This window comes from Zootoca vivipara, chromosome 2 (genome assembly GCF_963506605.1).
Source record: "Zootoca vivipara chromosome 2, rZooViv1.1, whole genome shotgun sequence".
NCBI classification, from domain to species: Eukaryota; Metazoa; Chordata; class Lepidosauria; order Squamata; family Lacertidae; genus Zootoca; species Zootoca vivipara.
Genome location: NC_083277.1, coordinates 49346913 through 49360144, shown reverse-complemented (window position 1 = coordinate 49360144; position 13232 = coordinate 49346913). Strand labels below are relative to the sequence as shown.

Sequence of the window (13232 nt, the reverse complement as noted above, 5' to 3'; positions counted from 1 at the left end):
AAATCTCTTCTATCAAAGCTGTGGATTTTACAGGGTATAAATGTTCTTTTGTTTGCAGCACAGAAGGTACATTGTCATTACAGATGCCCTTGAACTAGTATTTTGAAAGGCACATTAGAAAGATGTTCAGTTATTTATAGGAATCTAACTTAATTTTTTTTAGTCCCAGGTCCCTTGTTCTGTCCAATTAATGATGCCAAAGATAAATGTGATTTGTGAATTTAAATTACATTAAAAAATACTGCAAATTGACTTGCTTTGTTGGAGAGTTTATTTGTTTTTAATAGCTAGTCTCTAGTGAAGCAGTTTTTCCACCTCCCAAAAGCTTTGTAGTAATTACTGAGTCTGTTAACAGGGGTTGGTATACCATTTCCCCCTGTTTCCGTACTGTATGATGGACTTGCACATGATGGAAAGCAGTCAAACTACACATGTGCCATGGTTGTCAGGCTAAAGCAGGTCCTGTTAGCTAGGGATCATGGGAGTTGTAGGCCAAAACATATGTAGGGCCGCAGTTTGGGGATGCCTGGGCTAAAGGTTTAAATTTTATTTTGCTCTCTGGGCAGCTTTAAGTAGTTAAGTTTATCATTTTTACTGTCTCCATTGTTGAAATGAGAATGTGTCCAGTTTCCTGAATTCTCTTACAAACTAGCTGTTCAGTATTTGCTTGATGTGTGTACTGAGGGAATTTCAGTGTGTTTCTATCCTGCCTTACTCCACATAGTTTCAAGGCTTTAAGGTTAAATAATTTAATATAAAAACTATTAAAATATATTTTTAGTATAAAACAATAAGATGATGGATCCAACATAATTAAGCATCAGCATCAGTTAAGGCAAAGTGTTTTGTTTTGTTTTTTGTTTTATTAAAGATTTTCTTGATTTACAAAGATATATGCAATGTCTCTTGTAACAGTTTAACAAATCAGTTTCATTTGTTGAGACATTGGGAAGAAAAGGGGGAAAGGTAGATGGGGGAGAGATGGGTGGGGTCAGGTGACAATGTTTCTATTTTACTTAATATATGTAGGGTTTGTTGTCAGCGTTGGTTGTCCAGGTTCTGTTGTTCGTTTGTGTTCCTTTGGTGGTGAGAGAGGTTGGGGTTGGCCTAGGGTGTGGTGGTTCATTTGTGGTGTGGCTGTGGTGGTCTTTGTTTCGTGTGTGAGTGGGGTGGGTGGGATTTTGGATCAGGTTAGCCATATTGATTTGTATGCTGTTGGTGGGTTTTTGTCATTGTCTTGTTGGGCTGTGTATGTGATAAAAGGGAGCCATACCAGGGTGAAGCCGTCTTCTTCTATTTGTCCCCGTGTCAGTTTCATCTTATTGGTTAATTTTTCTAGTAAGGCTGTTTCCCATACTATTTGGTACCATTGGTCCATGCTTATTCCTGACAGGTCTTTCCAGTGTCTGGTTATGGTGCTTCTGGTTGCTGAGAGTAAGTGGGTTATGAGTTATTTGTGGTGTAATTGGGCATTATTATAATTATGTGGCAATGCTTCTTGCTTGCCATGATGGAGAGATGTGTGTGGATGTAGAAACCTCCTTTTGTAAGGCTATAATGTACAGTCATACCTCGGTTTAAGTACGCTTCAGTTTGAGTACTTTCAGTTTAAGTACTCTGCGGACCCGTCTGGAATGGATTAATCCAGTTTCCATTACTTTCAATGGGAAAGTTCGCTTCAGGTTAAGTACGCTTCAGGTTAAGTACAGACTTCCAGAACCAATTGTGTACTTAAACCGAGTTACCACTGTATTGCCTACTGTACAAAGGAAAGTGTTGCATCCATTGCACTGTATCACTTTTTTTGCCTCTGGCCCAATCCAGCACTGGCAGGAAGGCACTAGAAGGCTGGCTTTGAGGTGAGACTGCAGACTGCAGAATGTTCCTAACTCCTATCTTACACTTTAAACTTTGGGGGGAAAAGATTATCAAGCAAATGAAGATGGCTTTGTCATCTCACTGTGAATTCTGAAATAAGCCCTATAGGTACCAGCTGTTTTACAGAACTTTGCTTGGTTAGAATCTCATAATTCTGTTTCCTCTCCGGCTGTGTGGAATATACATCCAAACTTTTCTTTTAAGGCTCATCCATAATTTGTTTCGTTTGTGTGTGTAAGTCACTGTTCCAGTCTGCTTCTCATCTTCATTTTTGGATAGTTTTATTTGCTAGACAGATCAATAATTTTCTAATTTAAGTTATAGTTAATGAATGGAATAAGAGGCATTGGACCATCTCATAAATATGATGGATCCCCCCCCCCTATTGTGTGGCTGAGTGACCAATAAAAGCATTGATTGCCAATGAAAGGCTATTCATATTTCAGTGGTCGGGCTTAACCTCCAGAATTTTTACTGGTTGCAATTCCTTTTAATATTTAGCAACTTAGTTACTAAAATATTACTTACTTACCCTCCATGTGACATAAAGTTCTTTGTAATAATTAAAAAATAATAATTGAAATGCAAAATAAAACATAAAACCATTAAAAAGCGGGGGAGGGGGTGCTACATAAATAACGCAAACCATAACTTGCCACACACTGAAAATCCAAACAGATTAAAAAGGAAAACATAGTCACAAGGCCCAGATTTTACCAATTTCAAAGGCAATCTACCCTGGACAAGCTATTCCATAACTGGAGTGCCCGTACTAAAAGGGCCCTCTTCCTGATGACTGCCCACCTTGCTTCATTTGATGGGGCCACTCTGAGCAGGACTGCCAAAGAGTATCAAGCTTTGGGTAGATATATATGGCAGGAGAGGTGGTACCTATCTGTCTAGAGATTTAAAAATTAAAACTCGCAAGGAATTGGGAGCCCAGTGCCACTGACAAAACCCTCTTGTAATATGGCCCAGTCCTGGCTAATCATCTTGCAGCCCTGTTCTGGACAAGCTGCTATTTCTGAATTGCTTTTAACAAGAGCATCAGAAGCAAACTGGCAATAAAGTGATAAAACAACTATTAAGCTATGTCTTAAAAGCTTGAGATAATGAAAAAAATATATTCACTTAGCACCTAAAAGCTAATAAAGTAGAAGCTGCTGGTACAGTAGGGCAGAACCTTCCGCCTGACACCGACATCATTGCTGCTTACCAGAATGGGGGCAGGGCAGCAATGTAGGTCCCCTGGCAGGATCACTGGATTGGCACAGCTGCTGTGTTAGCAGAGCTCTAACCTCAGTACTGCTCACACTTTCCTGGTAAGTGGCAGCGATTACATTTAAAGGGGGGCAGCTCTGTGGCATCACTCCACCCCACCAGCTACTCCTAGTTTGTCCTAATAATTTAATGGAATGGGTTAGGCAGAAAGAGAATGTGACTTACTCTAGTTTACACTATAAGTTTCACGGCTGAGCAGGAAGATTTGAACCCAGTCTCCATAGTCCCAAGTCCATCACTCTATCCACCACGATGCACTGACTCTCAAATTGGCATTTGTGTTCGGTGCAATCTTTAAGATGGTCAAAAATGCTGTTTCTGGCAATTCTGCCATACAAGAGGGACCCAGCAAAGGGCTTTTTCTTTTCAGCCAGGTTTTAAAGATAGGTTATTATTTTTAAAGGGGTTAGTTTCATATGCAAATCAAGTTTTAATCCCCCCCTTTTGAATCTAGAGAGGATCTGATTGACAAAAATATAGAAAGTGCCGTTTCCCGAATGCAATCTGTTGTTGAGCTTGGACGGGTAATCAGAGACAGGAAAACCATTCCAGTAAAGGTAAGATGTTTTTTAATTTCTCTTACATCAATATCCCACAAGCACTTATTGGTTGTGACAGAGAAATGCATAGGTAAATCAATGAATTCCAGAAAATGAACTGTAAGGATATCTGTTAAATAGTCATTTTTCAATAGATCTTGGGTACCTTTTTCCAGACTGATGATGTTAAATTTAATTTCAGTATCCACTGAAAGAGGTGGTGGTTATTCATCAGGATCCTCAGGCGCTGGAAGATATCAAGTCCTTGGAAAAGTATATACTTGAGGTAAGATAGAAGAGCAGAAGGCATTGCTGCTAGAACTTAAGTTCTTATTGGTTTTGTTTCAGGTTGATGCCACGTTTTTTGCCTTGCAAGTCAGTCAGCATAACAGCACACCATGATCCAGCCTCCACAGGAGAGTGGCAGATGTGGAAATTGCCCTTGCAACTTTGTTGAGAACGTTTTTGCTTAAAATTAGGTGCTGCTTTGCCACCCTGGGCTCCTTGGTGGTGGGAATATAAATTCAGTCAAAATTAAAACAGAGTGGGTTGTATCCAACCGAGCTGCTCTGTTAGGCAAGGACTTCCACCCACTAGCGGAGGAAGGCGTGTGTGGTGGGTGCAGCCCGCCCTGGGTGTCACCCTGAGGGGGGTGACATTGCCGCCCTGCCCCCCTGGCAGCTGACATTGCCGCCCTGCCCCGCCTTGCCCCTGCTGGCAGCTAGCCCCTCCCCTGGGTGCCTGAGCAGCTAGTTCCTTCTCTGCTTCCACCTGCACAAGAGGACTGCTTCCCCATCTATTCTGGGGTTTTTCTCAATCATCCGAAGCAGATTTGGAGCGAGGAGTGGGAAGAAGAGAGGGAGGGAGAAGAAGAAGAAGAAGACCCATTTGACAGGTGGAAGTCCTTGTGTGTTGGGATGAGTTTGTTGGATATCTCTTTCACACACATACACATAAGTTATGACTCAGCCTTTGGATTTCATTTGACCCAGGACTACTCTTGTGAACTGCTTGATCTTGGCTTGGCTTTGGACTCCCCTTGTTATTGCTTAATGCTGTCATGTTTTGGCCTTGAGCCTGCAGTGGACTCTTGTGTGTTGTCTTACTCTAGTCAAGCTCAGGCACAGAGACCTAACTTAGTTGGAATAGGAGACAGTATCAAGATATATGTGTAGGTAGGGGTTAAGCAAACACATGCTTTCTTGAGAAAAAAAGATGTCATTACTGCGTACTCTTGAAGACTGCAAGGACCAAACTAAGCAGAGGATAAATTGTGACATCTGTATATTATGTCTTTGACCACATAGTTGACTTTGACCACATATTTTTCAGAGATAAATACTTCATGATCATTGATCATTCACAAAATCATGAAAAAGGATTGTCTTGCAGCCTGGGCCCTCCTAAACAGTCTCATTCCACTAAGGCTAAGCTAACGTCAAAAGGGCAGTTTTGGATTTTGCTGCAAAATAAGTTTTTTTAAAAAGCTGTTGATATGGATGTGGTGGCTTTCCTTGAGTTTCCCGGTGAAATGGGATGAGGTAGAGAACCTAAGTAACACTCCTGCTCTGTGGCTGCTTATGGGTGTCTGTGGACCTGCTTCCACTTTCGTCCCTTTGGAGTGTGGCTGATGGAAATGCAAGAGGAGCCACTTGCTTTTTGTGTAAAACCTTGTTGCTGTCAGCTGACATTCTTTTTGATTCTAATACCAATTGCGAAAGCACAATTCATTAAAGTGGAAGGAAGATTAGTATGTGGACTTTGCTGTTGAAAAAAAGAAGAGAGAGAAAGAAATGAGATGGAAAGAAAGCGCATAAAATGTTTTGATTGTTTTGTACTAGTAAATTGCTTTCAGCTAAGTGTTGCTTCAGAGGGCTGATAGTGAACTCTTCCGCTCTGGAAATTGAGCCAATTTTATCCTTTATCTATTTTAGAGATTAAAGTGTGGCTTGCCAGACAAAGTGACTCCTTGTGTGGTTTCGTGTATCAGATTCTTTGAGCTCAATGCCTCATAAAAGACATGAAACTCTTTATAATATTGTATGTACATTTGTTTGGCCAGACAAAAGGTCTCCCAGGCTTCCTAAGAACAAGAGCAACACAGCAGAAGTATGCTAGAAAAGTTTTCAGGTGCAAAATAGGAAAGGTGGTTTATTTTCAGACCATCTGCTGTTTGGTTTGTACAATTGTATTTAACATCAACATTGCATTAGATGGAATTAAACAGTAGATAGTTCTTAGTTGCTGAAAAGTGTTCACTATTTAGGAAAATATTAGTTTGGGGTTAGTTCAAGGAGGAAAAGAGGCCTGGCTTAATAGCAAGACAAAAGAGCAAAGGACAAGGGCTGAATGGAATAGGAGCGATCTCAAAGGTATTATGGGTTGTGGAGTGAGGAAACCTTGAGTTTAGTAGGACTGGGGTCTTTAGAAAGTGTAAGGTGGAAACTCCAGGGTAGGAATAGGTAAGGATGTTTGGATACTACTTTGGTGGGAGAACTTTTTCTTATTTAATTGCATGAATGGAGCTCTATTTAACTTGGTCTTCTGTATAGCAAAGTATTTTTGTATAGCATAACAATCTAAAATGACTTAATCACAGTACTGTTCAAACTTCAAGCGCACATACATCAAAATTGCAGGCAGCTGTTTTTTGTTTGTCCTACTCCGTGTAATATTTTGCCATTCAGCCTGTAAAATGGTTTGTTAATCATGACTTCAAGTGATGATTATTTTTTAAACTCCCCCCCCCCATTTTTTTACTTTTTTGGGAAATGTGCAGGAACTTAACGTCCGTCAAGTGACATTATCAACTGAGAAAGATAAATATGGAATCCGCCTAAGAGCAGAACCTGATCACATGGTGCTTGGGAAGCGTCTGAAAGGTGCCTTTAAATCTGTTATGGCTGCTGTGAAGGAATTGAAAAGTGAGCAGCTGGAAGAATTCCAGAAGACTGGTTAGTATCAGTGGAGTATGTGTAGTTTGTCAGAAAAGTGTGATGAGGTTGACCTTAGAAACTGACGCAAAATAATTTTTATTTTCAGGTATGCAAACCAATCCATTTAGTTGCTTGGGTTTCTTTTCTCGTCTAAAAGCAAAAAGGCAGAGATTTAAAAGCTATTTCTCTTGTTAGTATATTGTCAAATGTTTATAGGTTCCATAAACATATTGGAAAATAACTGCAAAGAGGAGAAAGGTTAAATCAATTCTGCAAAATGAGGAAATGTTCAGGAAAGCACTTAGTCAGGGGTCTAAACGTCTATAAAAGAATCCAAACTACCTTGAGTAGAAAGTGTTTTTTATAGTTCTCATATTTTGCTTTGAATGTTCTTTGGATGGTCTCAGAACCTGGAATACTTTGTTCCACTTATTCTGCCAGAGACTGAAGAGTTGGAAACTGAGGGAATTTTGACAGGCGGGAGACCCCATCCTTCTGTCAATTTCTGATAAACATCTGGCCCATGGAGCAAAAATGTTTGTTCTAAACACAAGAAAGTCAGAGAAATACATTGATATGGATGTTGTCATTCAAACAAAAGACAGAAAGCATCAGTCCATCGAAATTTTGACTAATTGCACATTTTTGAATGCTTGGAACGCTTGCTCAATATAAAAAAGGTAATTCTCTGGTTTAAATGAATCAGGCACCATTGTTGTAGAAGGACATGAACTGCATGAAGAAGATATCCGTCTGATGTACACCTTTAACCAGACTGAAGGAGGATCTGCCCAATTTGAAGCACATTCTGATTCTCAGGTATCGAATGTAGTGATTAGTGATGATGATGGGAAATCCAGATATTCATTTTGCTAGCACTAGTTGCTGTGGATCAGTGCCTCTGCAATATAGAACCTATACCACACCATTATGGCATATCTGCTCGAGATGGCAGGAAACAGTGATCCAAAGAGTTGCTTAGGCTCATGCAAGGATTTTGAACTAACTCAGGGGAATGTTTGACATAGAACAGTTGGCCTCTGTTCCATATCATAAATGGACATAATTGTATTATAGCAATTGCAGGAAGTGTAGAACTGAGCAGATAAATTGAAGAAGAGCAGAACAAAAAAATGGCTGGAATTTGGAGAAGGAGCTGTGTCATTGCAGCAATAGCTTAAATGAGGAGGAGTGCTTTGCAAGTCTAAGCAATGACATCCTCCATAACTGCAGGAAGTTAACTGTTGTTTTTTTCTGATCCTGTGGCTGGCTATTTCATTTTCAAGTTGCTATACTCAGCTAAAATCTAAAGACCTGCAGTTTGCTTAGCACCCCATCACTACCACCACAACATGTATTGTCACTACTGACATCAGGGCAAAAAGTTAAGAACACCATGCATGGGGTTGTCCTAGTGTGCCCCATTGTGCATGTCTCTAGCAGTGTATATATTGTAACAGTTCAAAAGAACAACACAGATTGAGTTAATAATAACTAGCTCTAACTTGTAAAACATAGTTTCTCTTGTCTCAATCCACATGAACATGTCCTTGATTGAAACAAAATTAAAAAATTCCTTCCAGTAGCACCTTAGAGACCAACTAAGTTTGTCATTGGTATGAGCTTTCATGTGCATGCACTACGGCAGACCAACACGGCTACCTATCTGTAACTGTCCATGATTGTTGTTATAAAACAAGGTACTGTATTTTTAGCATCTACTTTTATTTCTGGCTAGGTTTTGGTTCTCCTGGATGTTACTCCCGATCAGTCTATGGTCGATGAAGGTGTTGCACGTGAAGTAATAAATCGCATCCAGAAACTTCGAAAGAAGGTTAGTAAATTCGGGAAATGAAACACAAGAGCAGCCTCCCCTCCTGTAGTTTCGAACAACTGGTATTCAGAAGCATGCTGCCTCTGACCATGGAGACAGAGCACAGCTGTTGTGGCTAGAACACCTTCCCCACCATGAATTTGTCTAATCCTCTTTTAACGCCATCCAAGTTGATGGCCATCACTGCCTCGTGTGGAAGCAAATTCTATAGTTTAAATATGTGCTGTGTTATGAAGTACTATCTTTTGTCTGTCCGGAATCCTCTAGCATTCAGCTTCACTGAATGTCCACAAATTTTAGTGTTATGAGAGAGGGAGAAAAACATTTTTCTACCCACTTTGACTGATAGCTTGACCACTCACTGTTGGGCCTGGTGTCACTACCCACAATGCTTCTGTGGAGGAGTCTACCTTTTGGGGGATATCTGGCTTGTTGAATTCAAGGCTTTCTTTGACGTAGAGTGACACCACCTCCAGTCTGTTGTTCCCTGTCCTATAGAATTTAGATCCAGAGATACAGTCGTATCTCCATTCTCCATTCCATCAGATTTTTTTTATGTCGAGTATATGAATGTCATCCTCTAAAGACCAAACACTCCAGTTCATGCATCTTTACTTGGAGGCTTTCTGGCATTAGCGTATAAACACTTATAAACTGTGACTCTCTTCAAGTATATTTGGCAATTGTGTGTTGGCCTGCAGTGCTTTGGCCTCTCTCAGTTGTTAGCTGCACTCACAATGTCTAGTTTTATGCATGAAGAACAGATGGCTATAAAAGGAGACTAGAAAAGATTATTTAAAAAATGAGCGAGACATAGGTAATTGTGTGTGAAGGTGACTTCTCATTTTATTAAGATAACAAGAACTATAAATGCCATTGCTCAATCAACTGCAGGCTCCTCCAGAACAGAATTGTGTTCATTTGGTTAATATTTTAAAATCTGAGGACAGTATTTGTTAGTCAGTTCTACTTTTTGTTTGCATTCTTAAATATAAAAAGCAATTGCTCATTGCAGAATACCTTTATTTTTGTTTTTCTTGGTGAAATCTTTTTTATTTTGAAGAAAACTGTTTTGTAGAGTGCCATTGGACTTTGGCTAAGACAAACTAACATGTGATATGCAATTAGATGCTTTTCTGCTTGCCTGAATATTTGCTATGATTATGCTTGACTTTTTAAATGTGTGTTTTGTTCTGATTATACAAAAAAAACATTTTACTTTTTGGTTGCAAATACTTGGCTATAGATAATCTTTATTGCTCACTCAATGGGGTTGCTGATTTTGTTACAGCGCAATCTTGTTCCAACGGATGAGATTACAGTGTATTACCGTGCTCATCCAGAAGGTGATTATCTTGATACTGTTATTAAGGAACATACAGATTTCATTTTTGCAACAATAAAGGCTGCCTTGAAGCCATACCCAGTGCCTACCTCAAAGGAAGTGCTTATTCAAGAGAAAACCCAGGTAAGAATAAGCAAGAATTTCTTTGGAAAATATTCACCTCACCCCATTATCTGAATAATGCATTGCCTCACATTAAATGTTTATTGGACCAGACTCGGTATATCCGTTTCAGATGTTCATATTATATGACCAGCTTTAAGTTCAGGAAGTCACAGAAATCATCCAAGTGGTTTCAAAACTGGTCAGCATGGACTTACATAACCAGCACTAAAAACCCTCTTGGTTTTTTGCATTTCAGCTAATCATCTCTACCATACAAAATTAAAACTCAGAAATGCATGTTGTAGGTTACCTTTTTGATTGTATCTACTGATTTCAAGTAAAGCAAATTAATTCCAATGATGCTCAGGAGTCTCTTTTAATGCTGACCTTGATAGGCCTTAATCCACAGGGGTAGTATCTGTTGAAATGTTTCTTAAGAGCTACATTTCTGTGCTTATTGTAGCCACTGCCAACATAAAAAGTGCTTTCTCAACCTACCTTTCACTTTTTATCATGTGGATGTCACCTGTAAGCTGGGTATTTCACAGGAACACCATGTTTTGCAGATGGCTCCTTTATGTGGTCTAACTCCATCCTTCATGAAAGCAAAGTATTGTATAAATGTAGCAATATGTATTATTGGGCATAGGTTATGGCTTATAAATAGCAAATGCCAATTACATTACTCTTCAAAGTTAAGTCTTTTGCTGGGCCAGTGCACATGTTGGATATATTTTACTCACCTGAATATAGAGTGAATTCAACTGGGTAGCACAGTATAGAAGTGTGAAAAGACCATAGATTATTTTTTCTTTTACATCAAATAGTAGATTTTTAAAAAATAGAACAATGCATGTCTTGAAATTATTTGAAAGATAAAAGGTGGTCAGTGAAGTTGCCTATTTCTTTTAAGCTGCACAACGAACTTAAACTGCACAACATAACTGTTATTTTGTGTACCTTAAAGGATGTGGCTGGCGCTGTGGGTTAAACCACAGAGCCCTAGGGCTTGCCAATCAGAAGGTCGGCGGTTCGAATCCCCACAATTGGGTGAGCTTCCGTTGCTTGGTCCCTGCTCCTGCCAACCTAGCAGTTCGAAAGCACGCAGTGCAAGTAGACAAATAGGTACCGCTCCAGCGGGAAGGTAAACAAAGTTTCCGTGTGCTGCTCTGGTTCGCCAGAAGCGGCTTTGTCATGCTGGCCACATGACCTGGAAGCTGTACGCTGGCTCCCTTGGCCAATAAAGCGAGATGAGCGCCGCAACCCCAGAGTCGTCCGCAACTTGACCTAACGGTCAGGGGTCCCTTTACCTTTTAAAGGAGGTAGTCATTTACTTTTTTTGTAATCTATGAAGTTCCCTAACAGAAATGTAAATGTATTTGTCTATTGATATGACCTTGTAGAAAGCTAAGCAAAGCCCCCAGAATATAATTCCTGTATTACTTCATTAGCAAATAACTTGGAAACATATGAAAATAGTAGTGTATAGTCATTTAATAATTTGTTCATACAGTTAAAATGAGGCAAATCTGCAAAATGTTGGTGGCAGTCCCATTCATTGTGATGAATACAGTTTTAAATGTAATTTGGTGAGAATAATAGTTTAATGCAAGATACTGAGCAACAATGTGTGCAGTTCTGGGACAGCCTGAAAAAGCAAATTCTACGTTAATTTTACTGGTGTATGTACAGATGGCTGATCTAAATGGAATAGATGAGTCTTGCAATTTTTTCATATTTTCATTTTATCAGGTCAAAAGCTCTTTAGTTGCTTAGGCTAGAATACTGTTTCAGTTAAGCCTAAAAACCTTAGACCAGGCATAAGCAAACTCGCCCCTCCAGATGTTTTGGGACTACAACTCCCACCATCCCTGACCACTGGTCCTGTTAGCTAGGGATGATGGGAGTTGTAGTCCCAAAACGTTTGGAGGGCTGAATTTGCCTATGCCTGCCTTAAACAACCTACTACCTTCTGGAAAATAAAGCTATATATGAGAAAAGTAAAAAGTCGAAAGCAGTACCAAAACCTTGCTTTAGAACCAATACTGATGCAAATCAGGGTGCAATGAATATTAATGAAACCGCAAAAATCCAAGCAACTGCCTCATTTTTTAGTGACTTCCCCCTGTCCTTTCAGCCTCTCATACTCCATGTTGCTGAAGACAGGGTCCCCTGGCTATCTATGAGACTGTGAGGAAAATAAGGACAAGAAACCCTACTTGCATTTAATAATGGAATGTTACTTAAGGCATTTTACAGGTTTAAGTCTACAGGTTTCAGTCCTATGTGCACCCAGATAAATAAAAATATAACGTTTTGGGGGAAATGGGCCTTAACACTTGCATGGTAGCTGTGAAGGTTTTTGTGTGTGTGGCTTTGCACCCACACTTTCTTAGTATTCAGAATTCTTAATTCAGCTTTGAAATTTGACAGTTTCCTGGTGGCTAATGGGTAGTAACAATTGCCCCCTAGTGGCCAACATTAGCAGACCCAGAAATGGCATTTCATAATGTTACCTGCATGTGCTGCTGTGACTCCTTTCGGTCTTCCTCTGATTGGGGAAGAGGCTCTTTTCCTGCATTTAACCTTTCTGCAGGCTTAAAAGTTTATTTGCTGGCTTATAAATTGCAAATATTATATTTTTTAAGGTCACCAGGGCTGCCTCTGCTAACATACTGTATTGCAGTCTTTTATTATGAAGCAGCGTTAAATTACAACTATTGTCACTATCATCCCTGCAGCATTTCCAAGTTGTAATAATTCTGAGGGGAAATAGTTTGAGTGTCTCCTCTTAGAATATTAATTTTAAGAAAATGTAATGCTTGTTTATTTAGCTGAAGGGATCAGAACTGGAAATTACACTAGCCAAAGGTGCTCTGAATCATCGCATTGAGCCAGCATGTGCTTATGTCAATCTGAACATCTCTGTGAATGGGAAAGAGCAAGGTAGGAATTCCTTAAACTATTTCTGAAAGTTACTGTCATTTGTCTTCTTTGAAACTGCTGCATCAAAAATCAAAAACTGCTTTTAAAAAATGTTATGGCAAGGACCCAAAGGGTAGCTCACACAAAGGGTTTGAATATCCTTAATAAGACTTCTTCCTTTTGAAAGCTTGACCCCTGTGCCAGAACGCAAACGGCTTTTGGAAGCTGTTTCCATTTCTCATGTGCCTTGTTATGTGCAGTGGAGAGCAACCATTCAAGAAAAATCAGTTTCAACCTCCTTTGGCTCCATTGAATTAGTTTTACGTATGTTTTAATCCTGACAATTTTCTTTAAAAAAAATCAATTTAAATATTTTTAACAAAGTCAAC

The 13232-nt window shown here is 39.5% G+C and overlaps 1 protein-coding gene across 2 annotated transcripts in view; it reads left to right on the top strand.

The window, feature by feature from the left end:
* IARS1 (isoleucyl-tRNA synthetase 1) overlaps positions 1–13232 on the top strand; it is a 103479-nt gene that overhangs the window by 76359 nt on the left and 13888 nt on the right. For both annotated transcript variants that reach the window (XM_060271486.1, XM_035106206.2), the window contains exons 25-31: positions 3614–3716; positions 3901–3984; positions 6478–6652; positions 7341–7453; positions 8373–8468; positions 9760–9936; positions 12753–12864. In XM_060271486.1, coding sequence (XP_060127469.1) covers positions 3614–3716; positions 3901–3984; positions 6478–6652; positions 7341–7453; positions 8373–8468; positions 9760–9936; positions 12753–12864 — 860 coding nt within the window. The remainder of the gene's footprint in view (positions 1–3613; positions 3717–3900; positions 3985–6477; positions 6653–7340; positions 7454–8372; positions 8469–9759; positions 9937–12752; positions 12865–13232) is intronic.